Here is a 22,362-nt window from a genome sequence, read left to right as displayed (position 1 = left end):
ATAATCTTACCTGATTTCGTTCTCTTTTCCCAGCTGATGGTAACCAGAAACTACAGAGAGGGAGAGAGTAAGAGGAAAGAAAACAATAAAAGAAGTGGTGAGTGAAGTTGCTCAGTCGTGTCCGACTCTGCGACCCCATGGACAGTAGCCAACCAGGCTCCTCCGTCCATGGGATTTTCCAGGCAAGAATACTGGAGTGCACAGCCATTCCCTTCTCCAGGGGATCGTCCCGACCCAGGAATCGAACCCGGGTCTCCCGCACTGTAGGCAGATGCCACCAGGGAAGTCAGAGAAGTGGTACGAACATTATTAGAGACAAGAAGATAAAAAAGATACTGGATTAATGAAGTGAAGAAAAAAGAAATGAGGAAAAAAAAAAGGAATCAGAAGAGAAAAGGAGATGTTAAATGTGTATGAACTTTTTTTTTTTTTTTTTTGCAGAAAATGACTCTTCAAAGTAAAAAGTCAGAATACAGAAGACTGGACACTAAAACAACTCAAGACGATGGTGTGAAACCAATGCACTCTCAGCTGTGCGGTGAGAACAGGATCCCAGTTCAACAAGGGCACAGACCACAGCTTGTCAATTTTATAACAACCAACCAGGTTGAAACGATACAGGATCACGATTGGACACTGACCATGACACAAACTAGAGACACCAAAGAGCCAATTGTGTTAGGGGGCAAGGCTGTCACAAGAAAAGGCAGAACACTACACACAGGCTCTCCAGTAGCACTTATCACAGTAGTTAGAACAAAAAGATATTTCTTTGTCTAGAGGCCTAAAAATGGGAAGCGCATACAGAAGAGAATACAGAAGCAATCACACATTTGAACAAAAAAATTTTAAGAGATGGAAAAAGTGATTTAAAATACAACATTCTCATTAGAGGCTACTTTTACAAGGTAGCACCTAGAGACATAAAATGCAAAGAAATAAAAACTAGTCTAGAAAGGAAAAACTAATCACTCTCATGAACTCAGCATGTTAGCCATGTTATAAAGTACCAATCTTTAAGATGACCTCATTCAGCTCTACAACAGAATTTCCAGGTTTCTTCATAAAATGTTCTTCTGCGCTCTCCTCCAAGGAACAGGCTAGGAGAGCACCAGTGAATACAGAAGCACTTACTCTTTCTGCCGAGGGTCACTAATGAGGTGGCCTATCCTCTCAGTACCCAGATTACTTATGCTGGACTCCTGAAAAGGCAAAGAAGGTAAAACAATCATTAAGTATGATCTGTCACCAAACTCACCCTTTCCCATGATTATACCAGTAACCCCAAAGCACATGTCAGATGTCAATCTTAAAATCCAATAGCAACTAGACAGCTTTTTATGGAACTCTATTGTAAAAGTATTGCATGGTATTCTAGACTCAGTTTTCTTTAGTGCTCAGAAAAAGTCTTTTTTTAAACTATGTATAGTATTTTAATATACCTCCTGGACTTATTTAAAAATGTCAAAATAGAAACAGTTTTTTAAAAAATCCAACAGCAGCCAATTTTTAACAGGCTAGCACACCAAGATCCCTAGAGTCATTCACTTATAGCCTCAACAGCCTTCATAACGTGACATTTGTGAAGTCCTCACCAGGAACACCTAAGTATCTACTGACTAAATGTATACAGGTCAAAAGATTTTTGTAACTTACAAAAATTGTCACCCTGTATTTTGTCTGTTAAACGTCATCTCCTAAAGTAAAAATACAAGTTGTATAAACTGGTTCTTAAATTAGTGGTTCTCAAGATTGTAATACAAAATCATACCCATACCACCACAAGCAATTCAGAAACTAATCTCAAAAAAACTGGAAAATGGCAGAAGGCACTCACCCTTCATTTAACTTGAGTGCACTTACAGTGAGTATCTATCACAGAACTTGGGCGAGCGTATTGACAGCACACGAGCAAGAGTTACACGCATGTGAGGACGTGTTAAGATGAAAGAGCATAAGTCATGGGCATGAGTGTCAAAAATGTTAAGCCTGTTACTCAAACACATTTGTTTCTGGGCAAACACTATTATCTGTATTCATCTGTGTGTGGATTAGCCTAAATATGAGGGTACACATTTTAGCAGAACTGACTGTGGAAAAATTAACTTGGAGGTCAGATTTTGGGTAGGAGTGGAGCTAAATGCAAAGGCTTCCCATACTGTATTCTTCCTATTTTTCACTCCTCACACCTACACCTCTTGGTCACAGACATAACCATGGTAATGGGGCCACGAGAAAAGATAGGTGAAAAATGAGCTATTTGTTACAGCAGAAAAATTATTAACTTAAAGTGCCGTAATGTTTAAATTTACAGTTTATTACTGTGTAAATTACAAGCAGTACTTTGCGTAATTAGCAGCTCGCTGGCAGGGAGCTGTGAATGAGACTCATTATTTATGATTACAATTTAGAAAAAGAGGAGAGAGACAGGGGAGGGAGAAGAAGGGGGGCAGAACAGTGACCTCTGCTAGAAATGACAAATATCCCTTTAAGGTGATGAAGATGAATTAACCAAGTCAATATTATCCTATTCATTTGAAATCATTACAGACACATCCAACAGGCCCTACTTTCCTTCCAGGCAAGCTAAAGGGGGTTCTCCAGGATGAAATTATTTACTTCCATGGGCGTGGAAGGCTCTTATTTTATAGGAGCTGAAACAAAATAAGGTAGGTGTTAGGGAGAACACCATGTGTCAAGCCTAACCAATAAAGAAGAAAAGTCAAACCATTGCTCTCTTCCCCACTCCCAACATCCTGGGGCCTCCCTCCACTCCATGTATTCCTACCTGCTAGCTGTCCTGTTAGAATAAGCTCCCACAATAGAAAATGCAGCGCTGTGTTGCCTATAAAATGAGTAATCCAAAAGAAAAGGTATTCTTCCAATAATCAAATATTTTTCTAATTAGAGATATGAAATAGAATTTAAAGACAGATAAAAATATGAATTCATCTGAAAATAAACAGACTCATTTCTTTTGCAGAAAACAGTCCTCTGATTAACCTATAAACAGAAGCTCCCTTAAGGCAGGAAGACTGTGGCTCTGATCACTGCATACCTGGTCGGGCACAGGGCCTGCCACACTCAGGCAGTCTAGATACTTACTGAGTGAACAAACATATTAATGCTCTAAAAATGCCTCTCCCACCCTTATTCTTTCTCCACCACAATCTTCTCTGACTGGTATTGAGCCTCAGCCTTATTTTCAATCTCAAAGCTAGAGTGAAAAATAAGTAATTAATTAAATTTAAATTTTAAAAAGATAAAAAAGAAGGAGACCTGGGTTCAATTCTCTGTGTTTTGCCACTTCTATCGGGATAACATCAGACATTCGTTAACACCTTTGAACCCATTTTCCTCATCCTTTAAAGAAAATATCACCTTTTTACCAAGAGTTTGGGGAGGAATAAATGAACTGAGTACCTAGCAGAGTTCCTGGCAAAGGCAGAACTGAGTAAATGGTAGACAGTCCTCCCTTATGGCCAAGGAGGGACTTTTGGAATTTGATAACAGGTCTTGCTTCCCATTTTTTTTTAATGAATTAGAATAAAAGACCAAAGTTAGAACAAAAGAAGCATTCGTGAATTCAAGAGGAGTCATAAAGAAGCCAAGAGCATTTCAACTTATACAATAATAATATAATCAAAAGAGTAGAAGGGACAGAGAGCGGGCCTCTAGGTTTACAGACCACCAACACTGTCATGACAGTGTTTGCTTTGTCAGAACTTGTGTAGGAATCAAGCTTCAGCTTTCATGTATGTATCCACTCATGTCCTATATAATGTTCACTCTTGTGAACGTGCAAAATACATCTGGTTTAATTAACCCCAGGGAGTTCTTCAGCACCTTTGATTACCAATAGGATACAAATCTCTTGGGGAATAAATTATCCTCCCAGGGAGCCTAGGAAACAGTGAGAGCTATCACCTTCCCCACAAGCCTTCTTCGCCCTTTTCTAAGGCATCGAGCTGCAGCTCCAGGCAGACGATTAAAGCGAGCGTGGTACCCTAAATAAAAAAGAAGACAGACCTCAGTAACTGAATGCACAAGATTCATTAGCAGTGATATGCTTTTAGTACACAAAGGCCTTCCACCTGGGATCTTACTAGATTGATCCTTAAACCAGTATCATTAGGCTATTTGCCAAGGATTTACTATTCCTTTGTCTTTGTCACCAGTGGTATGATCTTAGGCATGTCATTTACCTGTGACCTAGGCATCCTTGTTTAAAAAGGGAACACTCATTTGCTCAGTCCGCTTTTACAGGGCTTCAAGACTCCATGAAACAGCACATGGAAGGTACTTTATAAACTGAAAACACTACACAAACATAAGGTATTATCAACAATTTCTAATTACAAATTAAACATTAGCTATCATCTCAAAAACATTCTAACTCAGGGGCTTCCCTGGTGGCTCAGTGGTAAAAGAAATCGCTTGGCGGTGCAGGAGACACGGGTTCAATCCCTGGTCCAGGAAGATCCCATGGGCTGCGAAGCAACTGAGCCTATGTGTCACAACTACTGAACCTGAGCTCGAGAGCCCACGATCTGCAAATACTGAGCCCACGTGCCGCAACAACTGAGGCTGGCGTGCCCTAAAGCCCATGTTCTGCAACAGGACAAGAGAAGCCACAGCAATGAGCAGTCTGCGCGCCACAACGGAGAGTAGCCCTTGCTCACCGCAACTAGAGAAAAGCCCGCACAGCAAGGGAGACCCAGCACAGCCAAGAAATAAACAAACAAAAGTATTTAAAAAAAATTTTAAAGACATTCTAATTCACGAAACAGGTTAAAAAAAATAGCATGTATAATATAATCCCATTTTTCTAATTGCAGTATATGTTCTATACACAGAAGAGACTACTGGAAGAATCCACATGAAAATATTATCAGCGACTCTGGGTGTGGGATTACAGGCCATGTAAAGTTTCTTCTTTCTAGTCTTGCTTATTTGTATGTACTTTAAGTGGTCCATAAAGAACTTTTAGAAATGGTCATTGATGTGTTTATGAAAACTATTAAGGTACCAAATGATGTGCCTCGGCCAGGCATCCTTACCAAGAACAGACTGCTTTGAGAAGGTGTTTCAATCACCCAAATTCATAATGAAACACTGCAGGACAGGAATTCACAACTCTTAGTGCAATGCTGCACCCACAGATGCTCAACATACACTTGGAAACTGGATGATTTTTGGTTTCTGGGGATCTTTTCATCACAAATTTATAGAGCTAAAAGAAACCTCTGAAACAACATTGTTCAATGTCACAATATCCTAAGTCATCACTCTGATGCCCCAAGGAAATGAAGTAACTACCAGTCACAGAGCTAGGAAGACAGTACCAGAGAGTATTCCCACCTTTCCTTCCCCCGACCTAGGCTCCACTCACTCCACTTTGTTACATCATAATCAGTGGGAAAGCACAGGGAAAGAATACACATTTGTATTAAAGCCCACAATAACAGAATTACTAAAATAAATTTTTTTTTTTAATATTTTAAAATCACCCATTTAAAAAATGTCATTACGCCTGTTGTTGTTATGAATGTTGTTACTGAAATCTGTTCTCTTCCGAGATCCACTACTGCAGGCTTCCACTGGGCACTCAGGAGCCCACCGGTTTCACAGGATAGGCAGCAGTGACACACTGCTGGGCTTCTTAGACCCGGCACAGACGGCAACTGCAAGCTGAAGGGGTGCTCGCTAATATAAATCCCAAGAGTCTCCGTGGACTGATTCAGGTAAGAATGGAGAAAACCTCAAGCTCTGAGACTGACCGTTGAACCTTCTGGACAACTCCCTGGCCTAGTTCTAAAATTCAGACAGTCAATGCATGCTTACAGGCATGAGTAGGCTGGCCATGGGTGGACTCCCCCCAGAGAGAACATAAAAGTATGAAGTATGTTTTGGTTTCCTCGGAACTCACCTCTTTGAGCTGGTCGAGAAGGTAAAAGGAATGTGGAATCGGAAAGTTTATCCAGTCCAGAATCCATTCTCTCTACCTCGGAGCAGTGGTCAGGAGCCCACTTGGGCAGCAGATTAGGGACAGTGAATCCTGGGACGCATTCTCCTTCATAGAACCAATCACTCTGCTCATCGTCCCCTAAAGGAAAGAGATTCTGTCATGGCTAGAATTTTTAACGTGCTCTAAGAGAAGCCAAGTGGGAAGATGATGTCTCAGTGCTATAGGTCTGATTATATTTTTTTAAATAAAGTCAACGTACAAAAAAAAAAAATGTTTGCTACTTCTTGATCCATATTATGACAAAAACCGGGACATCAAACTAGTTCCACATAAATGTCACACTGAAACACACTGGGAAGCTTTTGATAGTAAAAACTAACAAAGTTACCGCTTATAAGTCCTGTCCACCTACCAGAACCCATGCTAAAAAAATCTGTAAATTTGTTATCTCTTCCAAACATTACACTAACTTAAACTTATCCATTAGGCAACTAAAGCCCAGAAAAATCAAGATAGAGTTAGCAATGGTGAAGCCACGGTACGCCTGAATAACTCCAAAGCCTTTAACATAAAAATGAACTGCCTCTCATGTACCATTCTAAGTGGCATACATGAACTTGGAGGTTAAAAACCCACAAATATTACTCAATTCGAAACTGGCTATTTTTGTAGGATTTCTTGCTGTTATTTCTTGTAATAGGTGAATAAAGAATGTATACTCATACCTTGTTTCTTCCTTGATATCTCATTAATGGGACAGAAAATCATCTTGACAGTAGCAACCCAAGCTACCAGAAAAAAAAAAAAAAACTAACCACAAAGACAATGTAACCCCCCAAGGCTTGTCGAGAAGTTATAACATTTGCCCAAGGCCATACTCAATTATTGACAAAGTCAAGACTAGAACCATACAGCCAGACTCTTGGTTCAAACTTCTTTCTACCAGCTACTATAATAGCATCTCAATTTCCAAAAGAGCTTATTCCTGCCCACAAAGAGTAAGATGGATAACTTTCTGTCTGCTACCCCTCACCCTTTTCAAAACAGCAAGGATGAAGGAAATTATTACTAGAACATCTAAAGAGTTCACATTGCATTCATTCTCTGATGGGTACTGGATCTCAGGGAAGCTGCTCAGACCTGTTAATCATAAGAAGTATCAGATTCATGGATCACTAAGGATAACTCTTAAATCACTGCAGAGATCTTTAAAAGGAAAAAGAAGCCACTAAAGAAGCTGCTCCAAATATTCTCTTATAAAAACACAACATCAACAGCTGTTTTTCAGAACAGTGGTTCTCAACCTTTAGTGTGCTTCAGAAGGATGGGGAAGGGCTACCAGAACACACACTGCTAGGCTGCACTGCCCAAACTTCTGCTTCTGGCCTAAACAGGACCAAGAACGCACATTTCTAACAAGTCCCCTGGTGAAGCTAAACTGGTCTGGAGACCACATTTGGAGAACCATTACTCTAAAAGCATCTAACCTAACCAGGTATAAGAATGAATAAAAGATAGGCATCAGAATTAACGATGATTAGTTTCACTCCAAGTCAATACAGTGATTCCTTCCTATTCATAAGCATTCCTTGGGCCCTTTATTAATTAGTATATCATAATTTTCCAATAACAAATGGCAGACTATAAGGGAATTTTTTTGTTTGTTTTGGTTCTCAAGCATTGACTCCAGATTTTCGATAATACAAAAAAGGACTCACTGAACTGGAAGGACCCTTGTGACATCATTTAGACCAGTAGTCTTCAACCCTGGTTCACTAGGATGCCTGATGCAGGAGCTCCTCAAAAGAGGGCTGCCAGAGAATAAGGGAGAGGCTGAGTGGGTCAAGCTCTGACCTCCTGCTCCTCTAGGAGCTTGCTTTAACCAGATTGAGTTTAGTTGTTTTATAATTTGAGGTTCTGTGTACAATTTTGTTTCAGGAAGAGAAAGGAGAATTTCCCCCTTATCTGTGTTCCCCAATAATCATTAAGAGCTTATTATATGCCAGATAATGTGTTACTACTGTGGTAAAAAATAAAAAACAACAACAAAAAACTCCTGCCTCTGAAAATCTTCCATGGAAAAGGCATGCATCTGTTATCAATAAAGTAATATGGTCAGTAAATAAAACAGTAAGTTCAGGAAAAGAAAAAGAGTTAAGGGTTCTAGGAGATGATGTGTACACTGATTGTATCAGAATCCCTTTAGGAAATATGTACATTTAAATGGGGTATTTGAGACTTCAGTGATTATTTACAAACATGTAAGCAGTATTAAGAGAAGCCAAAGGGATGCTGAAGCATCCCGGAGCCAGCAGAGCAGTGAGGCTTTACCATTCCTAGACCTGAAGAAGCAAGGGGAAATAATGCTTACCAGAACATGGAGAACTGTGGTTATAGAAGGGTCCAAACAGGGGTGGTAGCCTTCAGCAGAAGAACACAAACAGGAGCAACCAGGAGAAAGGGAGTCAGGGATGGTTCTAATCCAATGCGGTACCCTGCATTATTGTTTCCATCTCTTCATTGCCTCCCCATAACAGAATGATACATTCACACCCTTTGCCCTTTGCCCTGGGATTCCACAGAGCCTACCCCTTGAGGAAGAGCACACTTTTTCATCCCACAGACATGGGGCTTAGTCATCTGACTGGCTTCAGGTAGAACATGAGCAGATGTGATTCAAGCAAAAGCTTTAAATACTCATATATGTTCTGGCTTGGTCACTTGGCATTCACGTCCTCTGCCCTGAGAAGTCCATGTAACGCAGAGCCATTGCTCCTTTAGCCTAGGTCCCAGAATAAGAAAAAAATGAGTAGATACAAACCTAACTTGAAGCTTGGAGACAGGCTAAGCCCAGGCAAGAGCAGCTGAACCACAGCCAAGCCCCAGCCCCACGGCAAGAAATTAATGTACTGGATTGACCACACAGTTTGTTCGGGTTTTCCCATAGCATCTTACAGCAAAACCTGAACGGACTGTGGCCAACCCAACAATAAACCACTGAAACCTAGGGCTGCTAAACAGTATTATCATAATAAAAACTTGATACAACCAATCTCATTCACCTCCCCCCCGCGCACACACACACACACACTTCCACTGTTGCCTCCTCCTATCAGCCAAACCCAACCAGAAGTTGAGAGCAAAAAAACCCATGGATGTAGTCCATAAATATGCCCCAGAGGAGCAAAATGAGCACAGTCTTGGAGGATGACCAGCCATTCAAGGAATGGTAAAGATGAGAAATTCTGAAAGAGATGGGAATACCAGACCACCTGACCTGCCTTTTGAGAAACCTGTATGCAGGTCAGGAAGCAACAGTTAGAACTAGACATGGAACAACAGACTGGTTCCAAATAGGAAAAGGAGTACGTCAAGGCTGTATACTGTCACCCTGCTTATTTAACTTATATTCAGAGTACATCATGAGAAACGCTGGGCTGGAAGAAGCAAAGCTGGAATCAAGATTGCCGGGAGGAATATCAATAACCTCAGATATGCAGATGACACCACCCTTATGGCAGAAAGTGAAGAGAAACTAAAAAGCCTCTTGATGAAAGTGAAAGTGGAGAGTGAAAAAGTTGGCTTAAAGCTCAACATTCAGAAAACGAAGATCATGGCATCTGGTCCCATCACTTCATGGGAATTAGATGGGGAAACAATGGAAACAGTGTCAGACTTTATTTTTGGGAGTTCCAAAATCACTGCAGATGGTGACTGCAGCCATGAAATTAAAAGACGCTTACTCCTTGGAAGGAAAGTTATGACCAACCTAGATAGCATATTCAAAAGCAGAGACATTACTTTGCCAACAAAGGTCTGTCTTATCAAGGCTATGGTTTTTCCCGAGGTCATGTATGGATGTGAGAGTTGGACTGTGAAGAAAGCTGAGCACCGAAGAATTTATGCTTTTGAACTGTGATGCTGGAGAAGACTCTTGAGAGTCCCCTGGACTGCAAGGAGATACAACCAGTCCATTCTAAAGGAGATCAGTCCTGGGTGTTCTTTGGAAAGAATGATGCTGAAGCTGCAACTCCAATACTTTGGCCACCTCATGCGAAGAGCTGACTCATTGGAAAAGACTCTGATGCTGGGAGGGATTGAGGGCAGGAGGAGAGGGGGACAACAGAGGATGAGATGGCTGGATGGCATCACCGACTCAATGGACCTGAGTTTGGGTGAACTCTGGGAGTTGGTGATGGACAGGGAGGTCTGGCGTGCTGCAATTCATGGGGTCGCAAAGAGTCGGACATGACTGACCAACTGAACTGAACTGAACTGAAAGATGAGATTTAAGGCAGAGAGACCAACATAAGGAAAGACACAGAAGCAGGAAGAAACATACCTTTGTGCTGAGAACTCTAAGCATCTAAATATCACCAGAATGTGCAAAGTTGATGCAGAGACAAAGGGCAAGACTGGGGCTATAAAATATTCTATGACCTTCCATAATATACCAAGGATTTCTTGTCATTGGAAGGCTTTTCAAAGGCCCAAAACTTAATCTGTTGTAGTAACTCCACACTTTCTTACACCTCTGTATACACAGCATAACCTTTGAAAGATGCATTATGATACTATAGTAAAAGCAAAGAAAAAGAGCAAATATTAATATTAGTAATTCTGAATGTATGCTCCAGTTCATTCATGAAAGACCAAACTTTCCTGGTATGAGATAAGAGAACCAAAACCCTAGCTACAGACTATGCAGGAGTATATACGCACAGTCTCTAATGACACCTAGCTCCCTCAGAACCAGAAAGGGATAGGAACGCATTCATAGCAGCCTCCATTAGAGTGGGAAGCTCAACAACTCCACTTGTACCCACAACTCTGAGGCATGGGTGAGACACCTCCCCATGGTCTCTTTACAAAATTAGGATTTGGAACCTAAGTCTCACAGTCCTGGGATCCCTTCAGTTACTAAGGAGCCAATCTGGATCACCCTAGACATATAGCCACCGTGCTTCTAGCCTTCAATCACTTAACCCTCGGAGAAAAATCACTGAATTTCAGAAGGGACTTTAGACATCTACAAATCACTCACTTAGATTAAGAAAACCACAGTCTACCCTTTATAAAATTACATTCTGAAACCAGTCAATCCTAAAGGAAATCAACCTGAAATATTCATTGGAAGAACTGATGCTGAAGCTGGGCCACCTGATACGAAGAGTCAATTCATTGGAAAAGACTCTGATGCTGGGAAAGATTGAAGGCAAAAAGGAGAAGGGAGCAGCAAAGGATGAGATGGTTAGATATCATCACCGACTCAATGGACATGAATTTGAGCAAACTCTGGGAGAGAGTGGAGGACAGGGAAGCCTGGCATGCTGCAGTCCATGGGGTCAAAAAGAGCTGGACACGACTGAGCGAATGAACTGAACTAGCAATAAAAGGGAACAAATTACTCATAAATGAAAATATCACAGATAAATCTTACATACTTTAGATGAGGAGGAAAAGAAGCCAAACACAAAGAAATGAACATTCTGTAATTCCATTTATGAAGTTCTCCAACTGGCAAAACTAATCTAAAGTGGAAAATAAAATCAGAACATTAATCGCCAGGGCAGGGAATGACAAAGAAGGAACACAAAAGAAATCCCTGGACAGATAGCAATGTTCTATGAGTTGGGAGGTTACAAGACTTCATTTGTTTGTCAAAATCATGTAGCTAAGATATGCACATTTCAATTTATATAAATTGTAACTCAAAAAAAATGATAAAAATAATAAATGGAATGTGGTGTGGAGTGTGGGTGGAAACAAATGAAATAACAGCAGAAAGCTGGTAAGTGTTGAAACTGACTGGCTCATGAGGTTCATTATTGTATTTTGTTTACTTTCCATACGATTGATATTTGTTTAGAATTAAAAACTTAATATATGTAAACAAATAAATAAATTGCCTTATACCTGACTTCTGGAAAAGATTTAAAAAAAAAGAAAACCACAACCTAAGGGAGCTATAAAAAATTCTTACTGTTACACACTTAGTGTAGCACAAAAGTGTATAGGACAAGATCAAACTACTGTTTAAATAGTAAAAAATAAAGAACTGATATTTAACACACACAAGCCTTCCTCACAAGAAGTTTCTACTAAACTTCAGAAAAAAAGATCTTTTCTATCGTCTCTTCACCCAGAACACTACGATCATCTATTGTTGCTGTTTACTCACCCTTCAAGTCCGACTCTTTGCAACCCCATAGACTGCAGCATGCCAGGCCTCCCTGTCCCTCCCCATCTCCTGGAGTCTGCCCAGGTTCCTGTTTATTGTATCAGTGATGCCCCCTTCATGGATCACCGCCCTGTCATGGCAAGGGGGCTTGCATAACTCAATGAAGCTGTGAGTCATGCCGTGCAGGGCCACCCAAGATGGATGAGTCATAGCAGAGTTCTGACAAAACGTGATCCACTGGAGGAGAGAACAGCAAACCACCCCAGTACACTTGTCATGAGAACCTCATGAACTATATAAATGGTCACTTATAAATAAGGTTAAAAAAGTATATTCTCTCCATGTGAAAATAAGAATGTCTTACCATCCAGTAATACAATGTTACAAAATAACCTTATTATTATTTTTTGGTTTTAATAAAAAGCAACTTTCCAAAGTTCTATCCTTGATACTATAACATCCCTGGATCAATGATCCTCAAATTCTGAACTACCTGCATTAAAAAAAAAATCACCACAGGTACTTATGGAAAATGCAGACTCCAGGGGCTAACTCCAGACCAATCTGAGGAGCTCAGGAACTTGCAGTTTTAACAGTTCCCCACATGGTTTTTATGCCCTAAAGTTTGAGAACCACTTTCACAGACAACCATCATACTCCCAGTAAGGCACTCCTAGAACCATCCAAATCCTCCCAGAAATGTGGAACCAACGTCCCAAGGCTAGGATCACGATTACCTTGCCGGCCTTCATCGTTGGTAAAGAGCCCCGTGTCACTGCTGCTACACACACTGCTGGTTTCACTGAAACAAAGAGTAAAACACAAGAGAACACATCAGGTCCAGTCAACACGAAGCTGTCCATTCATCTGCTGGTTTTCAAGTCAAAAGATCCCAAGTTTCCCTCATTTCATTCTAACTCATTAGCCTATCAGAAATACAAATTTCACAGTTAAGTATAGGGGTAAATTCATTTTCCCCCAAACAAAAGAAATGTAAGAAGAGGAGAACTGTAAACTTTTACTTATATTTTATAGTACTTTCAAAAGATTGCAAGTCACTTTGTTAGTTTACCAAGAGGAAGTTAGACGCTCATGGAAGTAAATTTCAACCTGCTTTGGTATCACAAATTTATCAACCAATTTTATTTTTAAATATTGTCAACTATCAGTTTCAAATGAAGCCATGCAACTTAAAAGATATCCAACATGGTTCAAGTTTTCCCATTTACAAAGCAGCAAACAAAAATCCAGAAAAAAAAATCAGTATGACAAAAATTATATTTTCTAAATTTAATGTCTCTTGATATCAAGTGGATACAACAAAATTCACTTTAAAAATAAGGTTAAAAATGAAAACGTAAAAACAAATTCCATTTGAATTCACCAAAATAAAAACTCTGGCTCCACAGAATGCTGTCCAAGTCAGCTTCATCCTGAGCTACTTCCAACAACTGATTCTGCCTCTTCGGATGCTGCGTTTCTCCCACCTAATCATCAAATTCGATTTATCTGGCACAAGAAAAATTTCTCTATTCTTTACAATACGCCATTTCCTTGATGGGGATGTTTCCTTCCAAGCTAGTCAGTCAAGTTCGTTCACGTGCTCTAGAAGACAGAAGCAGCATCCTCACCCTGCTGCATAAAGAACAGGCTTGGCAAAACCCCAGTCTGCATTTCTGGATCCAAACTCTGAAAATATTTTGTATTTTGCAACATTTCCAAATGTCTTGCCAACACTAAATCCTAAAAATGCCAGTTAAATTATGTAGCAGTGTTTCCTCACTTAAGCTTCTCTCTGGGCAACAGATCCAAGAAATTTGTTGCAGTGAGAGCCAATAAAACATACCTGATTTCTTTAAAGCTTCTTTCATTTTCCTCTGCACTTATAAATGGAAACATTCTCCGGTGTCATTATGAGAAATGTCTCACAAAACTTAGCACCACTGGATTCTGATGGATTTAGCTTCTTCAAAGCGCTCTGCAGTTAAATCCAGAAGACATCCTCACAGGGTACTGCATTCTTCCTACTTCTGAGTTTAAGGAACGGTGCCTGCTAACTTTATGGTGCTGTTTTTGTTTTTAGCAAGTTCCTGAGAGCATTAGTGGTATACTCTAAGTCCACTGAGTCTTACTACATCCTCTCATATCAACTACTTTATTACTATCATCTTACCTCAAAGGTAAACCATATTTTATTTATTTTTTAGCTCCTCTACATGTTAAGGAGGGCTTAAAAAGCACATCAGACCATAAAACAAACATTCTCCTCCACCACTGTGTTATATGCATTCTTGGTTAGCATATCACTGAGATGTAAGGATCATCAAACAACAGCCTGTCAACTATTTTTGTATAGGCTGTGAGCTAAGAATGGTTTTTACAGTTTTAAATCACCAGGTAGAGGGGCAGATCAGAAGGACTCTATTTCGTGACATACAGACATGACACAAAATTCAAATTTCAGTGTCCATAAATAAAGTTTTATTGGAACAAAAAGTTCCTATACAGTTTTGCTCATTCGTTGACTATTACAGATTTTGGCTTCTTTCACACTACACCTGCAGAGTTGAGGAGTTGCAATAGAGAACATATATTACCCACGAAGCCCCCAAATACTTGCTAGCTGGCTTTTTACCGAGGAAATTTGCTGTTTCCTGCTCTATGGGTGTTTCAAGTTCTACCCTGCAATGTCTATGGGCTCCTCTATTTGAATATTTCCAATTAAGAAATTAAAACTACGGCCTTACTACAAAGTCTGTGGATTCTGCCCCCATTTATCTCCGGCCACCTGTAAGCACTACAAGATACCATGTTTCTTTCATCCTTTTTCACATGGATTCCATTATCTCCTCAGACTCTAAATAAAGGGAGTGATCTGCTGGATCCAGGAAGGTATGGGTAACCTAAAACCTTCCTGTCTTGTATATTTTCTATTTCTGTCAACAGTATTTAAAGAGACTCACTGTTCTTGAAAGAGCTTGCACTAAACTTGTCTGTAAGTTTTCTATATATAGTTAATTAGAGTAACAGCAATGATGTCATAGAAATACCACCAGGATTTTAAGACTGTGTTCTAGGGAGATATGTATTTTCTTCATTAAGAAAATAATGTGTGCCTTACAGAACACTTATTACATAAAAGTATCATCATTCCACCAATATCTGGAAATGACTATTTCATCTGATAGCATCTGCTAATTCTATCTATGTCTCCAGAAGAACTTGCATTGTGAAAATCTAACTACATGTAAAAAAAACTGCATAATTTACTGAGGACAAAAAAAGGAACTTCATGGCATTATTTGCACATAAACACTATGATACAGCATATAAAAATGTAGGGCTAGCTATGAAATAGAAGCAAATTTTTCCTTTTCCAATTTATAGGCCAAAGTCCTGTGGCCTTCATTCAATTCTGAATCAGAGATTACCATTTAAAAAAAAAATCAGATTAGTACGATTTTAATAATGATTCAGTCAACTGTAAAATGTTAATTCAGCTAACTAAACAGAATGTTTAATATTCTGTTAAAAATAAGCACTTATCTTCCAATAAAAACAATTGTCTTTTAGTACCTTTATAGATCACAAGGTCAAAAAGTTCAAAGGTGGTAGACTACTACACATTTTTCCTATTACAAAACCGTGAAAAGAGCTTATACCTTTTTTTGCTATGGGCAATTTTACTAGGCAAGGAAAATAGCTCTGTTCCTCATTTTTATAAGAAAAAGAAAATGAGATACTACCTCTGGTATCCACTTCACTATAGTTCTCTGAAGCTTAGTCAGGAAGACAGAAACTCAGCCTTGATTAATCATCAGAAAAAGTAACAAGATAAAGCCCACAAATATGGCACATAGTGAAAATCTTGTCTTTTCCTAAAATGACAGCAACTCCTAGAGGCACCACGCCTCCTGCCTTTGCCTCGGGAGCTGTTCTGTACTCCTTGTCTCACATGATTCTAATCTATAGAGAGTTTGCATATCAAAGTTTTCATTGAATATTTTGAAAATATTTTGGGGCAGAAATGTATCAATCCTACAATACATTATTCAAAAATATTCTACTGTAAACTGGGGCAATAAAAAGTCTCTAACAGAAAAAAGAGGAGGAAGGATTTCCCCCACTATTTCCCCTAAATTGTCACTCATTCACTTAGTAAGCATTTATTAAGTTTTACTTTATACCAGGCCCTGCTATAACCAGCACTAAAACTAACAAGGAAGCAGGCCAACCACAATTTAAATCCATGTATTTTATTGAGAAAAAAAAAAAAATTAGCCTAGTCTATGGAAGAAGAGTGTGAAAACACAGAAAGAAGAGTGCTTTCCAATGAAGAAAATTCTCCACTGAGGGTGGTGCAAGCTGAGAATTTAACCTTGTAATACTGAGAAAATCACCTCATATTAGAAGCCAGAAAGTATCTCAAAAATATTCATATGTGAGTAAAAATAGTAGTAATACCTCACACTTCTCTGGTTTTCACTGAAAAAAATAAAAAACAAACCCACAATTCAGCAGCATAGCCACTATTTAAAATAAGACCAAAAAAAAAAAAAAATTAAAGCCTAGATTTTTGGACGACCAATTAATTGTATTAATATTACCTACTTTTTATAATATTGTTAGAAAAACAACTGAACCATATCCAACTGAAATAACATAAATGTAAAGAAAGTCAACCTAACCAGCAGTTCCAAACGCTTTCCTCTCTCAACATTTTATTATGAAGACGTCCAAGCAAACAAAAAAACTGAAAGAAGTTACCACTCACACTCTATCACCTAGATATTGCAATTAACATTTTGGTTTTTTTGTCTTGTCACACGTGTCCACCTATCCTTACCCAATCATCTTGGTAATTCAAGGCACTCTGGGTAAACCAGATGACTGGGCATGCCATCCATTTTCAGAGGGGTAGATTATTACAGGAATCAAGCCTAATAAAATATATTGATATTTCTCATCCACTTAAATAGTTAATTCCAGGGTAGAGTTAGCTAAACATTGTAAATTTTGGTACAAATTTTTAAATGCTTTCATCTGAACTGCTCTTCTTGCCAAGTTCTGAAAATGAATTGCCTGTCCTTTTCAGGAACAATTTTTAAAAGTATGGTTTTCAAATTAGGAAAAAGTCTCCATTTTTAAAACACAATATTTTTATTCTATAGAAGAAATCCATGTTTTGGTCTTACTGACTTTTCTAATATGAAAGTCGTGCTTGTTGGTAAAAGCAGCGTCAATGAAGTAAAAAACTCCATCTCGGTACCAGAAACATTGAGAGCAGTGGTTCTCAACTGGAGGTAATTTTGTCCCCCTTCTCCTATCTTCCTACCCCACCCCAGCCCTTGGGGTCACTCGACCATATCTGGGAAAAGCTTTTTTGTCAGGACTTGGAGGCAGGTAGAAGGAGCTGGTATTCTATTGGCATTTAGCAAGCAGAGGCCAGGATGCCACTAACATCCTACAACGCACAAGACAGCCCTCACAACAGAGGATCATCTGGCCCAGAACTGTCGGCAGCATCAAAGGTGAGAACCCTCATCTAGAGTGATGAATAAAGTGGAGGGATGAAGGGGGTGGGACATCACAGTTTAGGAGGGAAACCACTTCAGAGGAGGGGCAGAGGTCAACATCCTATAAAAGAAACAATGTCATTCTGTTGCCAGGACTGGGTCAGGGCCTCAGTCTGAGGTCTAGCAGATCCCACAATGAGCAGGTAGCTGAACCTTCAGGCTAACTGGTCTGAAGAACTGAAACTCCTCACGAGTTGTACAGGTCACCCTTCCCGGCTTAGCCCAGACATAAAGAATATCCTACAGCCATGGATAAGAAAGATCCAGGCTGGGAAAGAAGGAAATACCTCGCTCACCTCAATGTCCCCAATGCCTAATACAGCACCTGGCACACAACAGGCATTCAGTAAATGTTGCGCAAATGAAATGAACTCATTCAAATCAGCTCTGTTGCCTCTCCTTGTATGGCTTTTGTGTCATGTCACTGCACCTCTCTAATCCTATTTCCATTCACGTTAAAATGTGGATGGACTGTTCTGAGGATGTGCTATGAGGATGTATCGCGTACGTTATCATGTATGGAGTCTAGGATGTATCTGTGGAGTCTAGAGCTATTATACAAAGGCAAAGGATGAAAGACTCAAAGGCTACTTCTAGGGTGATAATTTTTGTATGTTTCCCAATAATATTATTTTAGAGGCTAATAGTAGTAGTAATTTCCTCACTGGTATTCTTATTAAAATAGTCATCTAAATTCAATGGGACTCTCAATTATACCTCAATCTAAAAATTCTGTAGGACTCAAATCTATTTTCACTTTGAATGGAAAATTCATATGTGACCTATGAAACCTAGCATTTTCCCCACACTGGGTTTCACCCAAGAGAGGGAGACGCTGCTCTCAGCAGATATTAGACAAGTACCCCAAGAAGGGGTTTGGCACTTGAATTATTAGGAAAACTATTAATACAGAAAGCTACTATTCTGTATGACTCAGGGAACTCAGACCGGGGCTCTGTAACAACCTAGAGGGGTGGGCTGGGGAGGGACACGGTAGGGAGGTTCAAGAGGGAGGGGACATAGATACCTATGGCTGATTCATGTTGATGTTTGGCAGAAACCAACACAATATAGTAAAGTGATTATCCTTCAACTAAAAATAAACAAATCTAATTATAAAAAAGGCTACTATTACTTATTGATACCAATAACATCATTTACTGTGTTCTACTATAGAACCAACAAAGTACTAAGTGCTTTATATTCATTATTTCATTTCTTTTACCCTAAAAGTCTATGAGATAACTATGTCAACCTCATAATACAGATGAAGGAATATGGTTTGGAAAGATTGAGCAACTCGTCCCACACTGCACAACAAGAATTAGAACCAGGGTAGTGTATCTCCACTCCAGTACTCTTGCCTAGCAAATCCCATGGACGGAGGAGCCTGGTAGGCTGCAGTCCACGGGGTTGCTAGGATTTGGACACGACTGAGCGACTTCACTTTCACTTTTCATTTTCATGCATTGGAGAAGGAAATGGCAACCCACTCCAGTGTTCTTGCCTGGAGAATCCCAGGGACGGGGGAGCCTCGTGGGGTGCCGTCTCTGGGGTCGCACAGAGTCGGACACAACTGAAGCAACTTGGCAGTAGCAGTGTATCTCGACAGCCCAGCTACTCCCTGAATGGCCACTAAAATACAGGTGATGCCGAGTCATCTCATTTCCACTTACTCAAAGTCAATTCAGGTTTATTCAGAACGTAACTATGAATTTCAGCACTTCTCATTTTCATTTACCTGAAAATGCAGACCGACTGACTGAACTAGGGAAAAAGTTTACTCTTTGCTTTTTGCTACGTAGAACATTCAGATACAGCTGAAATTCTAGCTATATTTTGATGACTACAGCTTATAAGCTAAAAATGCATCATACATGCTGAATAGCATGAAAATGAATCACAAACTCAATTCAGAAAAGATCCTCTCTCCCTTCGTGCTACATCTTAAAATTTAAAACATAAACAACCATTTTCAGTATACTGAAAATATAACAATGTATTCTCAGAAATCTACACCTTGCTTGCCTTTATAGTTCCTAAATGTCCTTTCTTTGAAATCAAAGTAAAAACATTCTCTTAGTAAGTTCTGGGGAAATAATTACTCTGAGAATATTATTCCTGAATTTAGCTTCACGATAAGTAACGAAAATTCTCAGAAGACCAGTAGCCACCTGTGGTAACCAGACTCCCGCATGACTCCCGATGATGCCAGCCTTCTGGTATTTCACACCCTGGCTGGCCTGTGTAACCAACAGCACAGGCAGACGTAACAGTATGTCATGTCTGAGATTTGGGTACTTTAGGGAGAGGCTGCTCTCTCCCTCTCTCCTGCTCTCTCTCTCTCCTCCTTCTCTGTCAGACCATCTGCTCTATGGTAGGCCAACGACCATTTCTCAAGGATGCTAACAGCCCTGTAAGAGGGGCCCAAGAAAAGGAACTGAGACTCTCAATCCAGCAGACTATTAGGAAATGAGATCTACCAAAAGCCCTGTGAGTGAGCACGGAAGTGGATTCCTCAGCCCCAGCTGACCCTTGAGACGACGAGAGCCCTTACCGACAGTAAGACTGCAGAAGACAGACTGAACCAGAATCACACAGCTAAGCTGCTCCTAGATTCCTGACTTCAGAAACTGCACTTGAAGCTGATGTTTTATAAAGCTACTAAGTTCTAGGGCAACTTTTTCTGTAGCAATAAACACAGCATCTTTACGAATTCTCCTTGCTTTCTAGCCCTAACAAGAAGCTTCTAACTTCGAGAAGTCAAATCTCTGAATTCCCACAACTAAGAGCTTGTTCTCTAACCTGTGCTGTTTAGTCACTCAGTTGTGACCCCATGGACTGTAGCCCTCCAGGTTCCTCTGTCCATGGGGATTCTCCAGGCAAGAACACTGGAGTGGATTGACATGCCCTCCTCCATGGGATCTTCCCAACCCAGGGATCAAACCCAGGTCTCCTGCATTGCAGGACGATTCTTTACCATCTGACCCACTAGGGAAACCTCTGACCTGAGAGCTTACTAATTCTATCATATTACTGACCACAGAAAACTGTAAATTTAGACCTGAATAAGAGTACTTATACCTGTCACCATTACAGTAAGGAGGTACAGAATTAGTGCTATCCGTTATACTCAAAAGTTGTATCAGTAACTTTACCACCTCGGTTTCTCACCCATTTAAATTATTAACCAAGTAGCTTAAGTAAGATGTATCTTTTACAACTAACTTTAAAAGAAATAAGCAGGATGGAGTTAATGGCTTACACTATCATGCTAAAAAATAAGGGGCTTCCTTTTAATTTTTATTAAATAATAAAAAATACATTTAAAAAAAATTTTAATTGTCTTAGAATTTACAAAAACAGAAAGGTCACTCCTAGACCTATCACCTGAAACACCTTCCCTGGATTTCTCTTCCTTTTTCCTAAACTGAAGTGGTATATTTGTAATCATATGTAATCAGAGTTCTCATTATGGAAGCGCTCATGACTGAGGGACAGGTTTTTCAGAGAAGTATCTCCCACCAACTGCAAAATTATTCCCACAGTAAGTTATGAGAATGTGTAATGAAGGAGGTTATTTTTTCAGTTTCTTCAGATGGCACCAAGAAAGAAGGCAGCAACCTCTCCAGTTTCACAGGTCAATTAACATGGCCACTGCAATCAGGTATACTTCGTGGAGATAATAATTTCTGTCAGGATTTTGCTACTGAGCTATGGCAGTGACTTAGAGAAGTCCACCCCCTCCTTTTAAGGCTTAGTTAACAGATTCATCCTCAGCAAGACGAGATGCCTTTTCAGAGTAAGTTTTTAAAGAGCATGTATTTTGAGACTTGAATACCTGAGAATGTCTTTCTGATGTCTTCCCACTATCTTAGCTATACATAAAATTCAAGGTAGGGAGGGGAGAAGAGGAGGGGAGCAACCTTTACCCCTCAAAATTCTACAGGCAAGTCTATTAGCCCCTGGCGTACAGTACTCTAGGGATGAACACCAACCTTATTTTCATCCCTTTGAAGATTTTCTTTGCAACTGTTCCACTCCCACCACCAAAGCAGAATGCAAAAATGTTGCTAGGATATGACTAGAGGTCTCTTTTCATTAGCTTTCCCTTTTAATCTATACGCTTAATTGTTCAACCCAGGAACATGTTCTCTCTTCAGTTAGATTTTTTAAATCATTCTTCTATCCCAATGGTTTGGTTTCTTCCTTGGGAGTAATCACATACCTGCAGACTAGGCCTCCATTCCTGTGCTCCAGATCTATCACCTTCTCTCTCATTTTTATCTCCTCTGTGCATTTTGGGAGGGCTTCCAAAGTTTTCCACATCATCAACTCAATTTTCTGCAGAATGAATTGTCCTTCATTTTAACATTACATTTCAAATCTCCCTACACTCTTTCCTCCCACACTTCTGGGTTGTCAAACAGCTATCTTTCTGTCCTTATGACTTTCTGCTCCTGTTTCAAAGTGATTAGACTTCCTTGCATCCTTATGAAGATTTTCTAAAATGTTCTTCTGGTTTTCACTAGCTGTCATTTTCAAAGATGTGTTCTTCCTCTGAACACTCAGGAGGGTGTGCCCTTCTTCTTCTTCTGCAGAACCTGCTCAAAAGCCCCTTGCTGAGAATTAGTTTA

The 22,362-nt window shown here is 39.8% G+C and overlaps 1 protein-coding gene across 14 annotated transcripts in view; it reads right to left on the bottom strand.

Moving 5' to 3' along the window:
- GPATCH2L (G-patch domain containing 2 like) overlaps positions 1-22,362 on the bottom strand; it is a 61,400-nt gene that overhangs the window by 30,524 nt on the left and 8,514 nt on the right. For 10 of the 14 annotated variants that reach the window (XR_008699709.1, XM_055538723.1, XM_055538728.1 and 7 more), the window contains exons 3-6: positions 12,887-12,951; positions 5,930-6,106; positions 3,928-4,007; positions 1,135-1,202 (exon numbers count right to left, since the gene is read on the bottom strand). Coding sequence is in view for 12 of the 14 variants with exons in the window: in XM_055538723.1 (XP_055394698.1) it covers positions 1,135-1,202; positions 3,928-4,007; positions 5,930-6,106; positions 12,887-12,951 (390 nt within the window). In the remaining 2 variants the exon portion in view is untranslated. Of the gene's footprint in view, positions 1-10; positions 51-1,134; positions 1,203-2,788; positions 2,846-3,927; positions 4,008-5,929; positions 6,107-12,886; positions 12,952-22,362 lie in introns of those variants that run through there. The other 4 variants (XR_008699710.1, XM_055538727.1, XM_055538732.1 and 1 more) reach the window with 3 other exon arrangements.

The sequence above is a fragment of the Bubalus kerabau genome, chromosome 10, assembly GCF_029407905.1.
Source record: "Bubalus kerabau isolate K-KA32 ecotype Philippines breed swamp buffalo chromosome 10, PCC_UOA_SB_1v2, whole genome shotgun sequence".
Taxonomy (NCBI): Eukaryota; Metazoa; Chordata; class Mammalia; order Artiodactyla; family Bovidae; genus Bubalus; species Bubalus kerabau.
This window is presented reverse-complemented; position numbering and strand designations above follow the sequence as displayed.